This window comes from Anoplopoma fimbria, chromosome 23 (assembly GCF_027596085.1).
Source record: "Anoplopoma fimbria isolate UVic2021 breed Golden Eagle Sablefish chromosome 23, Afim_UVic_2022, whole genome shotgun sequence".
NCBI lineage: Eukaryota > Metazoa > Chordata > Actinopteri > Perciformes > Anoplopomatidae > Anoplopoma > Anoplopoma fimbria.
The window spans coordinates 19,548,357-19,567,835 of NC_072471.1; the positions used below are offsets into that span (position 1 = coordinate 19,548,357).

General features: G+C 40.8%; 1 protein-coding gene across 1 annotated transcript in view; it reads left to right on the forward strand.

The window, feature by feature from the left end:
- Positions 1 to 1,122: 1,122 nt before the first annotated feature.
- LOC129112385 (protein bicaudal D homolog 1-like) overlaps positions 1,123 to 19,479 on the forward strand; it is a 40,872-nt gene continuing 22,515 nt past the window's right edge. The window contains exons 1-3 of the mRNA XM_054624466.1: positions 1,123 to 1,341; positions 17,252 to 17,464; positions 17,842 to 17,994. Coding sequence (XP_054480441.1) covers positions 1,123 to 1,341; positions 17,252 to 17,464; positions 17,842 to 17,994 — 585 coding nt within the window. The remainder of the gene's footprint in view (positions 1,342 to 17,251; positions 17,465 to 17,841; positions 17,995 to 19,479) is intronic.

The window sequence follows — 19,479 nt, forward strand, 5'->3', positions numbered from 1 at the left end:
AAAACCCAAATTTCCTAGGGATTAGAAATGAAATATTATATTATTAAGAATAAACACGTATAGCTCTGTTTAGTATTTGGAAACTAACCTGTTAGAAGCTGTATCATCAGACCAACATGTTCTGTGTTTTTTGGGGGGCTCATATACCGATTTGAATGTATCTGAACTTCCCCTGTAGCCTATATACACTTTATTTTGCCAGGTAGGGGAAAAAAACAGTAAAATAAACCTAAGATAAAGAAATGTCAATACCAATATAGTCCTTAATAGAATCTAAAGTATTATCAACAGGGGCGCCGAAAAGGGGGTAAAGGAGACCTAATGATGGAGGGGGGCCCAGAGAGGCCCCTAATGATGATGAAATTATAATACAGAAAAAATAATGACACTAAGTTATTAACTAACATAAATCAACATGTTTTATTTTCCATGTCCTGGTAACAATTCCTTTATAAAATTTTGCCGCTGTGTTGGGGGCCCTGTAAAGATTCTTTTCATGGGGCCCAAAATCCCTAGCGGCGCCCCTGATTATCAACCTAACCTAATAGTGCTCATTTAATAAAATAAAAAAAAAATGTCTGCTAGTAGGAGCCCCACTTCCTAACTTTTTAAAGTTTATTAACAATACATTCAAACTTAAAAAAAGAGTTGACATATTTCATTTGAATAGTAGTCACTTCAGAAGAAAATGAAAAGCTTGTCGGATCAAACAGCTCCATCCGAAACCTGAGAGCTGCAGCAGGAGAGAGAGAGAGAGAGAGAGAGAGAGAGAGAGAGAGAGAGAGAGAGAGAGAGCGGTGAGGGTGCCTTGCTCCACGGCTGCGGGCAGGGATGGCGTCCCGATGCCGGTGAATAAGCAGAAAAGCGGACAGACAGACAGAGAGCAGAGGGAGGGGAGAAGGCTGCATCATTTCGAGCATCGGGTGGCAGAAGACGAGCGTCTCTGGGCGAGGATGACAACGCCTTTAGGATATTTACGGATGATTATTCCATATTTGTATATTCTATTTTATTGCTTCCATGAGATTTAAAGCCACGGTGTGACTCCTCGGAGGGGAGGCGGCAGGGAGGAGAGGGCAGAGAGAGAGAGAGAGAGAGAGAGAGAGAGAGAGAGAGAGAGCGATGGCTGCCGGTGGAGCAGGATGCGGGGACACGGCGGAGCAGTGCCGGGCCGAGGTGGAGCGCTTGACCCGGGAGCTGGCGGAAGCCAACCGCGAGAAGGTCCGTGCGGCGGAGTGCGGGCTGGTGGTCCTGGAGGAGAACCAGAGCCTGAAGCAGCAGTACGCCGACCTGGAGGCCGAGCAGGAGACGCTGAGGCTGGAGCTGGAGCAGCTGCAGGAGGTGGGCTCAGCAGGGGTAGGGCTCGCTACCCGAGAAAGTCAACCTGATTAGTTCACGGTAGTCTGTCGTCACATGGCACCGTTCCAGGGCAAGAGGGGTTATTACTTAAAACATAAGTTAACTGAAAATCAACTGTCATGTGTTATTATTAAAACTCGAGCATCACTTCCTACTGCTTACCCATGCTATAGTTACACCTGCTGGACAGCTAACACTACACAGGCCAAGCCCATAATGTGACTGATGTTGTTGTTTTTAATCTTCTTTATGTTTTATAACCTCTACATTAGCCTATATAATAATAATAATAATAATATATATATATATATATATTATTATGTTTCTGTTTTCTTTGTTGTTCTGATGTTGGCTACACTATCATGTTTTTCAATTACATAATTATTTATTTATATAGCTTGTGATATCCAAGAGTCCATTGAACTCAATGAGAGCTTTCTCCATTTTCTTGTGCTTCCACAACAGACCTCCCCCTCCAGGTACACTGTGGGTCAGTGGTAGAGCGAGGTTGTCCTTCATACATATCTATGGGCACGTTTAGTTAGAGTCCTGATGTGCAGGTGGCACCTTCCATGGTAGCCCCTGCATCAGTGTATGAATGGGTGTGATGGCTGAATGACATTAGTGTTTAAGCGCTTTGAGTGGTCGAAAGACTATAAAAGCACTATACAAGTACAAGTCCATTTACCATTACTTATAAAACGGATTGGTGGAACAACTTTAAGGCAGCTGGAACATTTACAAGACCTTGGTTCCAGACCCTAGAAAGTAATGTTATCCATGACTCATTTAAAGAGTTACTTTGGCTCCTCAGCATGACTCCTCACACTTCTCATTACATTGTCGGTACTCTGATAACGGGACGTTTACAACTGTATTATGTCAGCAACATGAAACATGAACATGAGAGATCATATCAGACACTGACACAAGGCCATGCCTTGAAGACGGGCCACAACGCTGACATATCGTCACCTTAAAAACTAGTTATGACAAACAAGTCAGCAAGCAGTTGTCTATTTATTCCTCCAGCAGACCATGGGCAACATGAGCCTTCATTTGGAATTGTGTCTATTTCCACTTGATGAATCTAAGTCCAGTATTCACTCTTGTTTAGCTCCAGTTAACTTCTGAGAAAAATATAATTCTCTTCAGATACTTAATGCTGCACTATGTTCACCAGCTAGTTTCTATCTCTGTCAGTCTGCTGTTTGCTGCTAAACAGGTAGTGAATATTAGCTTAATCAGAGCAAGTTCTCTGAAAACAACTCCTGCCAGGAACAGCTGGGTTGATGAGAGCCCAAGTTTCTGGTTCAAAAACGATATGTATCAGAGAGCATCATTTCCCAGCATGTAGGCATGCATGGTAACAATACCTCACCAGTTCATTGGCTATAATACAGACCGATGTCGGAATTGGAGGCTGACTGTGCAGTTTCATCCTGAAGGTCAGTGTGTGTGTGTGTGTGTGTGTGTGTGTGTGTGTGTGTGTGTGTGTGTGTGTGTGTGTGTGTGTGTGTGTGTGTGTGTGTGTGTGTGTGTGTGTGTGTGTGTGTGTGAATGGCTACAACGAGGCAGGCAGTGGTACCAGTACATACATATGATGTGTCAACAGTATGTAATTTGAAACAGTCAAGACTTCCATGGACACTTTGTTATTGACAGCAATGGACACAGTCATTGTTGGAAGCGTCCCAGTGCAGGCGTAGTGCTGCATGCTGGTCTCTGGCAGCTCAGATTGAGTTCAGTAATTACATATGTCATTCTCATTTATTACAATTAAGGTTTTTTTTGTATTTATGGCCAACATTGTTGTCAGTCATTTGAACAATGTACTCTGTGGAAGACGGCAACATCAGGACAACAAAGTCTGATCGGGCTTTTCTATTCTATTCCTAAATTCAAAACAAAGGGACTGAAACCATTCTGCTGAGCAGTTGGTTATCTTTGGTTATTTTTTGGGATGAATTGATTATTAGTTTAGCCTGTAAAATGTCAGAAAATTGGGAACAATCTTCATCACACTTTCTAATGCGTAAGGTGCTGTCTCTAAATAGTTTGTTTTGTTTGATCAACAGTCAAAAACCCAAAGATATTCAGTTTGCTGTGAATTAAAACAGAGAAAAACAGCAAATTGTCACATTTCAGGAGCTAGAATCAGAGAATGTTTGGTAGTTTACTATTAATAATGCTCTTTAGGGAGGTGAGAGTACCGTTTATTCATGGGTACTGACCAGATTGCCAGTCAATCCATAGATTTAAACCAAGTGATCAGCACCATGCTAATGGCCACTAGTTTTGTTTTGCCAAAATAAACTACAACTAAATTGAAATTCAAGGAAAAACTAAAAATTTCTCTCTAGATTACATAGTTGTTGATCATTTTCCACATAAGGTTATGGTCTTGTGTCCTCTAATATGTGTCTTGGTTGCACTTTGAACATTATAATCGTTTGATCAAAAGGTAAAACTTAAAATGGGTTTGGGGATAATTTTTCCAACTGTCTTCCGTCTGTATTTTCATTTAGTCTCCATCCCAGCCTTGCCAATAACACCTCAAAAGTCAGGAGGCGTACTGCTTAGGGGAAATGGTTACGCTGATGTTAGAGGGCTAAAACAAAGCTTATCATTGTTTATGTTGCTATTTGTTAGTTTTACTGTCGGAAAAATACCACTGAGATTTAGCTATCAAGGAATTCTGAGCAGTATGACACTAAGGTCTAGTGATCTGTCACTGTCTTAATAGAGATTCTACTGAATCCCCACCTGTCATGTCATTATGCATTGAGGATGAGTTAATAAATAATATTACATGGAATAGCAGACAACACATTTATGAAGGTGTAAAAGCTGAAAGTGAACACCCTGTGTCTATGTGCCTAATGTCTACGGCCTAGTGTGTATGACCTAGTGTGTAAGGCGTAGTGTGTACGGCCTAGTGTGTACGGCCTAGTGTGTACGGCCTAGTGTGTACGGCCTAGTGTGTAAGGCGTAGTGTGTACGGCCTAGTGTGTACGGCCTAGTGTGTAAGGCGTAGTGTTGGCCTACGGCGTAGTGTGTACGGCGTAGTGTGTACGGCCTAGTGTGTAATGCATAGTGTGTATGGCCTAATGTCTACGGCCTAGCTTGTACGGCCTAGTGTGTAAGGCGTAGTGTGTACGGCCTAGTGTGTACGGCCTAGTGTGTACGGCGTAGTGTGTACGGCCTAGTGTGTAAGGCGCATTGTATACCGTTGTGTGCGGCGTAGTGTGTACGGCCTAGTGTGTACGGCCTAGTGTGTAAGGCGTAGTGTGTACGGCGTAGTGTGTACGGCGTAGTGTGTACGGCCTAGTGTGTAAGGCGCATTGTATACCGTTGTGTGCGGCGTAGTGTGTACGGCCTAGTGTGTATGGCCTAGTGTGTAAGGCGTAGTGTGTACGGCCTAGTGTGTACGGCCTAGTGTGTAAGGCGTAGTGTGTACGGCCTATTGTGTAAGGCGTAGTGTGTACGGCCTAGTGTGTACGGTCTAGTGTGTACGGTCTAGTGTGTACGGCCTAGTGTGTAAGGCGTAGTGTGTACGCTGTAGTGTGTAAGGCGTAGTGTGTAAGGCGTAGTGGCCTAGTGTGTACGGCCTAGTGTGTACGGCCTAGTGTGTACGGCCTAGTGTGTAAGGCGTATAGTATACCGTTGTCTGCGGCGTAGTGTGTACGAACTAGTCTAGGCTTACGTATTGTGTACTGTGTAGTATACATCGTAGTGTATACAGTGTAGTGTGTACAGTGTAGTTTACGACGTAGTATAGACGTGTGTGCTGTGGACATTTTAGTGTACGGCATAGTGTGAACAGGATAGTGTAGGCTTACTAAGTGTGTACAGTGTAGTGTACCTGCAGAGCAGACACATCAGCTTCCACTGTCTGGGCTCGACACTAAGCACAGAGGGATGTGGACCATGGAGTGCAAAGCTAAAGTTATAAATAGTTTCATCTATAAAGGATTCACCTCAACACTCACATAATAATCATCCCCTTTGTGAAATGTGCAATGTTTTGTCTCATATATATTTCTGTCCAATCACTTTTTACATTCTTTCATTCACTGCGAAAGAGAGCGGCTAACAGAGGGTTTGCACTATAAATGTCTGGGTTAGATCCATCCATCCACACACTAGGATGGATGGGATGGATGGATGGATGGATGGATGGATGGATGGATGGATGGGTTAGATGTGTTACCCAAATGATATCTCCATAGTCACTGTAGAAAGGAGGTGCAACAAGCATATGTCTTTCCCTTTGGCTATGTGGCTTCATTACTGTGGAGGACACTTTTCACATTACACATAGTCATAAGATCATCTGATTAAACGCAGTTGTAGATTGGTGCAACTTTATATACGTTTAAATAGGATTCAAGGATAATTTATTGTCCTAAGTGACACAGGGATGAACGACAAAATGCAGTTGTACCCGTTTGTTACACAACAAACACATGATTAACAATACAAAACAAAAACAGTAGTACATTCTTGTAGTGCATTTTTTGAATTTGCATCATAAGGAATGTAAACAACAGCAACAAAAACAATTATCTCGGCAGATCATATGGCCGACATCTTAGCATTAAAAATGATTCATCAGAAAACTTTGTCCATCACTTTGACTGTTTTTCAGCACCAAGCATCATGATGTAAACACAGAGTCCACCTCCTCTCGTCCCACCAGAGTCCTGCTCTCTGTCCTGCTGTCCGCCCGTCAAGTGCAGCTTGACCCGGGATGAACGATGGTTTAGGTCTCTGTAAAGATGTGGGCTCAACAGTCACCAACCTCCCGCTGCCTTCAGATGTTGATGAATGTATTCTGTCATAGGCCATTAGTGATAAACACGAAAAGAAACAACAAATAAAGACAAAAATGTAGCAAAATGAATGGGAGCTACAGGCCGCAGCATATGCATGTGCCATTGCCATCTATGATGTAAAAGAGAAATGGATGGATGGATGGATGGATGGATGGATGGATGGATGGATGGATAGATAGATAGATAGATAGATAGATAGATAGATAGATAGATAGATAGATAGATAGATAGATAGATAGATAGATAGATAGATAGATAGTGTCAAAATCATCATGAAATGTAATTCTAATAGGGTTATCAAACTTGAAATGACTTCAAATTAATAAAATATACAATCTATTCTATATAAACTCAAATCAGAGAAAAATGGTGAATGTGGTAAGTTTAACTTCATCACTCTTACACGCCACTTAAGAACCAATCTGTTTGTACAAGTTGTTTTGGCATGAGGTCCAGTATAAGAGCTATTTCCCCCCCCCCCACTCCTGCTGCGTCATGGTCCTTTGAATGAATGCAGAGTGTAACCTTTCCTACTGAAGATAAAAGCCAGATGTTAGTTGGTGTTAATGGTTTTTTTGTCCAGTGGGATAAGGGCTTTAGTAGTCTACTGATATGTGCAGAGAGCATCATATAGAGGCTAAATACTCCCATCAGGCCTAGCAGCCTATCAGGAAGAACAAATTAAGTTGTAAGTCACCCTAAAAAAAGAGTTCACAAGAAATCTCATACTGCTCTCCCAGCTTAGTTTCACTTAGTACATTTGAACCGATCTCTTCAGTAGAGAAACAGTATGAGATCAGAACTTTATTCATCCCATAACATAAATGCATTGTACCCTGTGCATGTACTCAGTACCCTGTTAAATGTATACATATCATTAATATAAGATCAAATATACCTACATATTAAGATAAAATAGGAAAGAATTAAGGTCAAAGTAAATAGAAGAAAAGGGAAGTACAAAATTGTAAAAACTTTGGAAAAACTATGACTGTGTTGAATATGCTCATACAAACACTTTACCATTGATCAAATTGGGAATGGAACATTTTCTAATCCACAGTAAAAGCCCTGGCTACATTTAAGTATTTTGGATGGAGATAAAAGTATTACCAGGTCTGTTGCACATTCAAACGTGATAATCAAAGTCTGTATTTTACTTGAGTTTACCAACATTATCCCTTAAATATGAAGGGCGCTGTGTTATATCCACCTTTAGAAGATTTAAAAAAAATATTTACACAGGACTAAAATTATCACAACCACTGTGTTTGGAGAAATACGGTGGATCATTGGTAGACAAATAACTGACATTGCAGAATATCACGGAATTAACATCACAGGCAACATCCACAGTGTTTACTACAGGTCCCCAGGTAATAAGATAAGATAAGATAAGATAAGATAAGATAAGATAAGATAAGATAAGATAAGATAAGATAATCCTTTATTAGTCCCGCAGCGGGGAAATTTGCAGACTTACAACAGCGCAGAGTAAAGTGCACACAAGAGACATAGCAGAAGAAGACAAGCTAAAAAAAAAAAAAATAAAAATAAAAATAAAAAATAAAAAATAAAATAAAATAAAAAATAAAAAAAAAATGAAAAATAAAAATAAAATAAAACAAGTATTATAAATAAGCAATAAAAAAACAGTAGAAAAACAACAATAACTGAAATACTATATTTACAGACAGAGAAAAAAACAACAACAACTATTTCAACTACTTTTAACTTTTTTAACCATTATTGCACAGTGCAATGTGCAATGTATTGCACAGGTTTCTATTGTCATGTTATTATGTTATTATTGTCCTGTGGTCATGTGGTCTGCTGGGAGCAGAGTTGGTTGTGCAACCTGACAGCAGCAGGAAGGAAGGACCTGCGGTACTCCCATGCCACTAGGGCTTTAGTCAGTAAAGGTCCTCAGTGATGGGAATCAGCGCTGTATTTCTCCAGTAATGGTATGTAATTGTCTTTGGCCACGGTGAGAGCTCCCGACCAAACGCTGCACAGAAAGGTAGTGTGCGGTTCCATGTCCAGGCAGCATTGCGAGGGCGATGGCATTTTATGGCTGTGAAGAGTGGAGAGCTGATGAAAAATGCAGCGAGTGCATCAGTGTATCTGTCGAGGCTAAAAACAGAACAGGACCGAGTCGGCCCCTCTGTGACGTCACACAGTCAGTGGGACGCCTCCCTCCTCCGGTTGTTGTCAGCCAGTCAGCTCTCTACCTGGCTCACCAGGATGCAGGGTGCTCCTCTAGATACTGGGGGAGAAATACACGACGACAGCAAAAAACTGCAAAGTAATTTAGTTGAGGAGAAGTGAAGTTATCATTATAAAGATTGGGAAGAGTGTCACAGACGGTAGATTCATCTTGGTTTGTGTGCTATGAATTGTTCCAGATATTGTTCCTGTAGTGTGATCTGTGCTCTCTACTCTCTGCTCTGCTAGTTATGAGTGTGTCATGGCCACATGCTCAGAAGCACTTAGGAGCAGACTGGATGTCTGAAGGATGCATCTGCACAAATATATGTGTGCACACACACACACACACACATAAAGAGCAGAGTGGACGTGGTGAATTATTGATTAAGTATGAGGTCATGATGATTTCATGATGATTCCTAAACATGAAGCTACATTTTTTCATGTTTCCTGTACGTGAGTTTAGGTTTTTAAAGAAGTGGTGATGAGTCAGGGTCTGAATTACAGCCTTTAGATTTTATTGACCAATGATTAGATGATGGGTTGGTGGCTTTTCTGCCTCAATCAGATGACATTGGATGTGTAGTTGCGGCATTTGTTTCTTTTCAAAGAATAAGTCATTTTTACTGCGATTGTGTGTTATTTTTATGAACAAATTAATCTCTAGGAGAAAACAAAGGCCAGCAGTGAAATGATGACCCAACCTGGTGAAAAAGTCCATCACAGTTTAAAGACACATCCTGCTCAGCTTTGACCTACTGTACTAAAGCTTAGTTTATACTCGCCGTAGTGAGAACGGCACGCAATCACATGACCGTCACAAAAAGTGAACTGATAAAAACACTATTTACATGTCTGAGGATTAAACAAAGAAGGTACATTTGTTTTTAGATGCTTTAGAAACAGGAGTTCTTCAAAATCTTCAGTTGAGTAAATATTTTTCAGCCAAATCAAATAGTTTACAGGATATTCAACCTTTGTTTCTTTATTATGCCTTTAATACTTGACTTATTTCTTTACAGGGCTTGCACAAAGGTTGGTAACATTGTGGAGGCTGGTTTATGGCTTTTTGCCGACTAGATTATGTGCATATCTCGAGTTACACTTTTGTCTTTTTGAAGTCTGGGTCAATAGACGGGTCAACTTCAGCTTCTTGGTTACTGTTAAAGTTTTGGTGAAGCAGTGAAAGTTCAGCACAGAGAGAAGATTACAATTTAACACTACAACAATCATCAAGATATCACTGTTTGCTGCTAGCTGTCTATAATAAAGGGACAACAAAAAGCTCATGAAAGACTGAATATCTTTTAGGAAACATAAGGCAGAACTCCTCTGACTAGTTCTTGTATATTTTAACAGTGCAGCAATAGAAAGGATCCTGACTGGAAACATTACAAACTGGCATGGGGTGTACACACATCAGGCAAGTGGTCCTTCAATCAGAAGATCGGCGGTTCGATCGAAAATGTGTGCGTGTTTTCTTCTTATGTAGCAAAATGGGACTACAAACTGTATTTCAATGCAAAACCCTGCTGTAAAATAACAATGAATAACCTTGTAACCAGCATTAACGTAACTCAAACACTCGCTAGCTGCAGTTATTGGTGCTGAAGGTTTTTGGTCCACCCTTCATCGGCGGCTGTCATCATCAGCTGTCCACGATATGATGAGGCTGTTTATTTCACCCAACCAAGTTGTGTTTTCAATGAAAAATGGCTGCAATGTGATAACGGCCACTTAGTCATATAATACACCTCTTCAGGCTGCATCCAGAAGTCGTTAAACTCGTTTAAAAGAAGTCTTAATCAATAACAATCTGAATTAAACACATTGTTTTTTCTGAAGCTGATGATGGAAGCCGTGCCGTTTCCTTCTCATCTCTGTTAAGGAAAGGAGAGACTGTTGCAGCACAGGAAGCCAGTGAGAGAGGGATGATGGGTTTGAGAGAAGAGATCTGGATGGAGCGGTGTGTCTATCATCTCTTGTGTCCCTCTTTTCCCATAAGGATTACACAGTCTTTACTGGATAGCAGAGCCACCACACTCAGAGAGGAATGTTTTCATCTGTACCTTCCTCTGTGATATGAGACTGGACATGTGTCACAATGTTCACTATGTTCGGCATACAGTGAAGTGTTTGTGTTGTTGTAGGGATTGTGTGAATGTGTGATTGAAGTGTGCTCTATAAGATGGAAAGCATGAATTGGCCTGAACAGACATCAGTTCAGCTCTGTGACTACCTCTGCTGGCAGTTTAGCGGCACGGCTACAATGTGTGACACACTTTACCCCCAAATCAGCCATCGGCATCTTCTTTAGACCGCGGCTAACAGTTCAGTGTCTGTTCTAAGTGTTCAGCTCCTAATCTATTTCTACAGTGGAGGCAGCCCCAAATTTCAAATACAGACAAAGTTGTTGTCTGAAATGCACTTTTAACAGAAAAAGATGTACTGATATGAAAAAGTCATAGGTCTTAGGTTAAAAATACAAATGTCCCTGTTAAATCACAGTACACTCCTGGAAACCGCAGTCTCTAGCATCAACTCTTATTCTACAGTGTACCTACTGAAATCTACAACTTATGACTGTACAGTACAGTACAGTACACAACAGCATAATGCTGTCATGTGTTTAGTTGCCATTATACTCTTATTCCACTGTTCCTACTGTAATCTCCATGAACAGTTTAATAAGGTAACATTGAGGTACTGTAGAGTGTGATATTTAGTCTGATACTGCTAGGACCTAATGATTTATAAATGGTACATTTCCAAATGAAAACCCTGAATGTGCTAGCATAGAAATGACTCGGACAAGAGGTGGCTTTACAATATTAGCTTTTATTAGAGCTGTATCAAACACATTCAGTAAAATGCAATCCATAAAAACACCATTGCTCATGCTGAACAGGTTCTCAATTTGCATGTCCATGTACCATGAATTCAGTAAAAACAGATGGCAACATAACAATTATCAAAGCCACTGCATCAAACACATTCAAGAAATGAAATTCTTGTAAAAGACAATCCAAAAGTAAAACATTAAATGCAAAAATCCAATTGGAAGCAGTAAGAAGGTCTTCATCCATATCTTATAATCACCCACGTCAAACATAAATGTAACCGGAGCAAAGTAACGCTGCATCCAGTCTGACTGAAAGACAGCACTCCGACATGTCACACTGCAACAAGACTCAAGAAGCTGACACACATTAGTGAATATATAATATGAAAATTCCACTGAAGTCCAAGTCCAGCACTGATGTCTTTGTGGAGTGGGCGATGTGGTCCAGCAGCTTACTCAGGAACACAGCGAGAAAGGTTTTCTCTCCCTGCGAGAACTCCTCTTTGGCACTAGGTGGAGACACTGATCTCAACTAAACGGGGTGGTCTGAACTCTGGCACTCTGATGGACAGCCTTTGGTAGCCTCTGCGCTGAACTCCTTGACCATGCATGGTCTTTTCTTCTGGACTGGATGCCTGCGACGATTTGCTGACCAGGCATTCTTCATCAGGGGACTCAATTTGGTCCCGCATGTTATCGAGAGACACAGAGAGACAGATATTCTCTCCATGCGGGAACTCCTCTTCACTACTGAATGGAGTAACAGAGGTCAAATGAATGCTTTGTTTGAGCACTGGCGCGCCGTCAGAGAGCCTTTGTTAGCCTCTGGGCTGAATTCCTCATCCATGCTCTACTCATTTGGACAGGATGCTTCGGAATTCTCGCTGACCGGATATTCTTCATCTATGGACTCACGTTTGAAGTCCTTGGCCAGACAACTCTCCAGTATTTTGACAACATGATAAACCATGTCTTTAGTTGGAGATTCTGATGATTCCTCCGGTTGTCTGGAAGAAGTTGGCTGCGTGATATCGGTTGACCTCCTTGGCCACTTCTTCTGCAACCAGCTGCAGCAGATGTTCAGAGTTGTCCGACCTCTCCGCTGTGACTTCTAATGCTTCTCCAAGACATTGGTGAAGTGAATCTCCGAGGCTGGCTTGTATATCCTCCTCTGGCACAGTGTGAAAGTTCCGTTCTTGATGTGAATATTCAATCGTGTTCCTTAAAAAGGAGACAGTAGTACTTTAGTCAACTGAGCTGCTCTGGGAAACGATATCTAAACAGTTCCCACTGATGTCGCCCTCTGAACCTAAGGTGACCAAACTCAACCCTGTTAACTAATGATAGTATTCACTAGAATCATGTTTAAAAAAAAAGGTTTCATGAAGCAATATTGATCAATACCTGTTTTTTGAGTTGACAAAATGCGAGCACACATACAGTAATGATGTTTGAGAGGAAAATGCAAGTTGCTGCTTTTGACTTACAATGTGACAGAGGTGTTGATGTGGTCGCTGGTACTATCCTCGAAACTTTGGCCCCAAGTCCAGCCATAAACCTGAGGGGCCACAACATCCAGGACCAAGTTGTACACCCTCTCAACGATGTTGTGACACAGGTCGGACGGCATTATGACCACTTTTACTGTTTGTAGTTTCTCCGTAGTTTACTCTGCGAAGGTCTGTGCAGATGTGAAGATCTATTCACTGCTCTTGCTGTTAAAAGGCGACTGTAGAATGTAGTGTTAGGCACTGATATTTTTTCCAACTACACACAAAGTCAATTGCTACAGTGCTAATAATATTAATATTAATATTAATAATAATAATAATACCTATTATAATAATAATGATACCTATAATAATGATACCTATTAATGAAGTGTAAATCTTTAATCACTGAACTACACTTATCAGAACAGACTGTGAGACATTCTGCTTATTGTGTTATTAAAATATTAAACGTGGAACCAGAATTTTATATTTCATCAACTGCTGTAGCATGGGGTCAAATGTGAGGTTTCCTTACTTCACACAGAACAGAAGCATTTCAAAATTAATATTTTCATTGGTCTTATATTATACCAATATCAGGATTTATTTCAAAATGATCTTCCATGATCAAACCTCACATTGACCTTCATGTAAATCCTGGAATATTCTGCTGATTGTGCTGGATGTGTGTTCCTTATTTGAACAACCTCTTTGTCATATAAGTCATACCATGAGGATTTTAAATGTTTTAAACTGTTTGCAAACATTAAAAATGTAACTTGACTGCTCTTAGTCATTAGACAACTTTCTTTACCATGACAAAAAAAATGGATAAAACATTTTAGAGACGGGGAAATCTGGACAAATCAATCTACATGGTCAGATACCACTAGAGGTTAACAAAAAATGATCCTTTACATTGAACCAACCCTTTATAGCACGACTGTGTAACGTTTGAATAAAGAAGATGTTCACTTAGATGATGTTGGTTTGTACTCCCCCTCTATCCAGGGTAATTTAAGACTTTTCACAGATGTTGTAATACCTTAATGTCAGCTAACTTCTCTACTACTACTACTACAACTACTACTACTCCTCTCTACTTCTGCTACTGTTAAACTACATTTTAGTGTCTACCATTATGATAATGGTATGATAACCAGAAACCAGCAAGAGTACGCTAGATTTTTATGAAATAAAAGCAGCTAGCAGCAGTAGCTCCAAAAGTTGTTAAATCTTGTAAGAAAGTCAATTCCGACCTCCTTCCAAAGCCACTCCCTCAAAATGATCTTTATGAATATTAACAACCAACATGGCTACTGTTAGTACTCACAGCTGTCAAGATAGCAGCTTGTGGAAGACATTGGGTGACGAGTAATGAGGGAACGGAAAGATTGCACGCGAGGTAGACAGGCAGGTAGGTAGGAAGGTAGGAAGGTAGGTAGGTAAGTAGACAGGTAGGTAGACAGGTAGGTAAGTAGGTAGACAGGCGGTTAGGTGGTAGATAGATACACAGGTAGGTAGGTAGGTAGGTAGATAGGTAGATGGGTAGACAGTTAGGTAGGCTGTACCCAATCATTTTATTCAAGCCAAATGAAATGATTGGACGGGCTGGATGATTTTTTTCTATTTTGTCAGAGCATTTGATTTATTGATTGCTGTCAGGATGTAAATAGAATTTCAACAAATATAACAAAAATGTTCCTCGTGAAAAAGATTATTCGTTATTGGCCTGGAGACTGGTTTTGTTAGGAGTCAGATATTCAATCTTATTTGAATGTTGGCTGGAAGAGTTGTGTCTCAACAATTTTGAAAAGTTGAGATACTAAAGATTTCAAGGACTTGTCTGGAGGTAAACTAAATTTATTTATATTTTTCTAACCTTAGGTCACAAAGCAGAACATTTGGAACAGGTGATTTTAGACAATAACTGATGTAAATGTTGTCTAAACCTGTTTGAAGCTGGTGATTGACGTTCCTGAGAGGGTGTAAAGGTCAGGGAACACCTGCTGTCTGCCTGCCCTTTAAATCAGACTCCTAGCATGGAGGGAAAGGCTTTAACTCAGAACATGTCAGTGTGTCTGTGTGTGTGTTTCCCCTGAGAGAATCATTGGCTGTGAAGTCACCTTGATACAATACTGAGCAGGGGTCCGACTCACACACACACACACACACACACACACACACACACACACACACACACACACACACACACACACACACACACACACACACACACACACACACACACACACACACACACACACACATCCCTGTACTTCTATCTTTGTGACGACCCTCTTTGACATAATGCATCCCCTAGTCACTTACCTTAACTATCACAACTAAATGCCTAACCCACACACACACTGGCATCATCACAGTCTACAGGGAAGTCAGCTGTGTACCAGTGATATATTTAGCATGATGTGGCTATCTGACCAGACGTTATGGTGGGAGGTTCACAGAGGTATGACACAGCAGACTGCAGGCCAAATCTCCTGCACTCCTCTAACAGATCAGTGTCCCTGTTGTCTCTATGTTTCAGAGCAGATGTGATTAGAGTCTAGAATTGGACAGTTTAATTCTTCAGGCTTGCTGATCTGCAGCTTCCAGTGTTTGTAAAGTAACATTATAACAAGGTTTCAATGTTTCTTGACATCAAAACAAGTGTTTCCTCAAAGCCTTTCCTTAAGTGTGTCTCTAGCTATTTTAATATCATCATGAGATGAATGTACTCATGCCAAAACACACTCTTGTGTATATTTATATGAAATTATGTTATCAATATAATCTTTTCACTGATATGGCAATGCTTGTGTGTCATGAAGGAAATGGTGAGAGAGCATCACTAGGAGGGTGGGGCTAGAAATGCCTTTGCTGTCTTTGTCTGACTCTGGGTCAGCCTGTGTCTGTGCTAACTCAAATTGCACATATTTAATTCAAATGAAGGGCTGCATGATGCTACTTGTTGTCCCACTGGGTCAAATATTTAAGAAAATGATATGATGTTATGATAACTAAACAAGTAAAACATTATACCTCCAGCAGATGATTACATGTTCTTGAGCACCATTAACAGGTTACAGACAGGTATAACTATTTCCACAGGTTGAATATTTCATTTTAAAACCTGAGCTCCCAGCTAGCTTATTCTGCTGCAACATAAACCCACTCTGAGTTCTTCACTGCTCCCACAGTGTCAATCAGCCAGGGATAGTTTTATGGGAAAATGTTCAGTCCGGCTGCATTTGTATGCTGACAGAGCAACGGAAGACACAGGGAAGACAGACGGACAGATCAATGAGAATGATAGATGGTGTGAAAGGTCGAGGAGAAATAGAGTGTGATAAAGGTTTGGGAGATAAAAAAATAATTGGGTTTTTGTGGGTGTTCTTATGTACGTGATTCTCTTTTCTTACTGGCATCGCTCATTTATGTCCTGCAAGGACAGTGTGTCCTGTCACTGCTTCACTGTTCCTGTCCTCTCTCTCTCTCTGTCCTTGTCTCTTTCAGTCTGAGACAGGATGACATCAGAGTTGGCAGTGTGTCAGCTATGTAGGACACTGGTCTCAGAAAAACACAGTAGAAGCAAGCGGCAGAAATATATTGCTACTAGCCAGTTCAAACCTCCAACTTTTCATTGCTGAGAAAAATGAGCTCCTTTCACTCTTGACCAATATGCAGGGCCAGACTAAAGTGCTTGGGGGACCCAGGGCAAAAACTTCCCCTTTTGTCAACCCACAATCAAGCAACCAGTGCTCTTGTATCAGAAATCAACTGCACCCCAGGTTGTATGTGTGTCAATTAATTTTTAGGAAATGCTCTACCCTGTTGTCTCGATCTTTAAATAATCTCTCAGTTCAACCCTTTTTCTTAACGACCTATTGTGGTTACAGAAAATAATTTAGGAAGCCATTGTCAATTAATTTGTATTAGCACAGTTATCAAAGAAAAGGGTCCCGGTCTCTGTCTCTCCTCGAAGTCATCTGACCACAGGTCTTTGCCTTATAGTTCAGCAGAAGGTCAATGAGATGAGGCAGACACAACTTTGAATGAATTGGGCTTGTTGCAAAAGCACTGATCTAGAGTCGGAGAGTGCCGTGTGGGACAGCCTATGTGTTGTTGAAGGGTTGGCAGGTGACTGTCAGAGACATTCAAATATATACAATGTGTTTAAGCACGTTCTAGCTCTTCGCTTAAGACATATGATGTGGCTGCTTTGTCTTGTCATGAGCATTTTTTAAGTTTTCCTAATTACAACTTACAATTGCAACATTATTTGGTATCTTTGGAAACTACAATTCAAAATCAAGTTCTATGGGTTTGAACAGTTTCACAGTTTGAGCTACTAAATTTACGCTCCACAAATACAGAATTGGTTGAGTTTATTATTGGTTTGATGTTGAGTTCTGGCATCTTATGATTGGCATATCATTTCTGACCATTCAGAAAGAATTCATCTCCTAATCATGTCCTTTACACATCTTTTGTTCTCTCCTGTGTTCCAGGCATTCGGCCAGGCCTACTCCACCCAGCGTAAGGTGGCAGAAGATGGGGAGACCAACGAGGAGGCGCTGTTGCAGGAGTCTGCCACCAAGGAGGCCTACTACATGGGCCGCCTCCTGGAGCTTCAGTCGGCGCTAAAGCACAGCCGAGCCTCCACCTCCAACGCCCAGGCCGACAGCGAACACCTTAGCACACTGCTGCAGGAGCTAAGGGAGGTAAAGTACAGTGCTTCATATCATTCCAGAGCCAAGTGGGTGCTCCTGAGCTGTGGCTCAGTAGGTAGAGCAGATCATCGTACAGTCACAAAGTTGGCTCCCCCTGTAAAAATAAAAGCATGTTACCTGCTTGTACAACAGGTTAGAAATTTAATTTAAAAATTGCTTTTTCATGGGAAACAAACAGGAAAAGGTACATTGGGACTAGCTTTTAGCTGACCACTTGGTTACTTATGGAAGTGCATCGTAATGAGTCCTTCCAACAACGGTGTCATGTGACACAGTCACTTCCATACTGATTCCAGTCATTATCATGGGTTATCTGTGGCATGAACAGAATGCAGCTCCAGCTCTGTTTCCTTGAACTGCCTCAGCAGAGCAATGAGGTGTTGGAGTTGCAGCGCAGCCGGATGCGTGAGGAGATCAGGGAGTGCAAGTTCCGAGAGTCTCGGCTGCTTCAGGACTACACCGAGCTGGAGGAGGAGAACATCACTCTGCAAAAACTGGTGTCAACACTCAAACAGAATCAGGTAAAGATGATTCACACACAAATGGACATACACATTAAGGCCCTGCAATATAGAATGAATCAGAAGAAACTAAGCTACTCAACAAAGTCAGAGATTTGTGAAGAATTCCATCTATAGTTTTTCCAATGTGTACATTTTTATACTAACAATGTCACACAGGTTTTAAGTGCTTCCCCGACAATATTGTTCTCCTCTCATCTACATTTTATTAAGGCAACGGGGACATATTTAAAGCCACTATATGCCACTATGTGTGCAGCATTTGAAAAGGGGTAGTATCACCACTTGCTCACCCAAACATGGGTCATACTTCTGAACCCAATGCAATTTGGATTATGCACCAACCACTCAACAGCAACAGCCAACTGCTATTTTATTGTAAATTTAAAATCAAAATTTGATGAAAGTGATGGAATAGGTGCATGTTTTCTTGATTTAAAGAAGGCTTTTGATACATTGAACCATGAGGTACTCCAGTAAAAACTATTCTCTTTTTATTTGTCCTCTGATGCCATTAAATGGATGAAATCATATCTAACAAGCAGGAAACAGTGTACGTATTGGTAATACTCAATCAACACACCTTAACTGCAACATTATTGTTTCTCAAGGGTTAAATACTGGGCCCTATTTTGTTTAGCTTGTACATTAATGACCTACCTTTAGTCTACATTCAAATATATGCTGATGACATTGTTCTCTATGTACATGCTAAAAACAAACAACAAGCTGCAAACTAACTGACTGCAGCCATGGCCCATGAGTCAGATTGGTTGAGCAACTCATGTTATACCTGAAAATAAACAAAACTGTTGGTATGTTCTTTACAAGGAAACCCTCAGAGACTCACCAACCTGACCGACCTGACCAAAAGGTAGCTGGTACCATCAACCTGGCTAACTGTTGGCATAATAGACCATACCTAACAACAGAGACAGCAAAGCTCTTTATGCATGCTATAATCTACTCCCGCATAACATACGGTTTGACAAGCTGGTCATAAGCAAGCATGACAACTCTGGAATCTATTGAGTCCCTTAACAAGCAGACGTTTAAAACACTTGAGCGAATGGCCAATAGCTATTACCATATAGTTCAATTCAATTCAGTTTATTTTGTATAGCCCAGAATCACAAATTCCAAATTTGCCTCAGAGGGCTTTACAATCTGTACACATGCAACATCCTCTGTCCTTCCCTCACATCGGCACAGGAAAAACTCCCCTAAAAACCCCTTTAACAGGGAGAAAAAAGGAAGAAACCTTCTCCCAGGATGGACAGAATGCAATACACTTGAATTTCCCCCATGGGGATCAATAAAGGAATATAATAATAATAGATGTCATGTGTACAGAATGAACAGCATAACAGAGATACAACACATTCAATGTATATGACATAAATTATTCATATAATAAGACTACTTATAATAACAGCAGCAATTATTATAGTAGAATTATAATTATGAAAATAGGGATAGTAATGT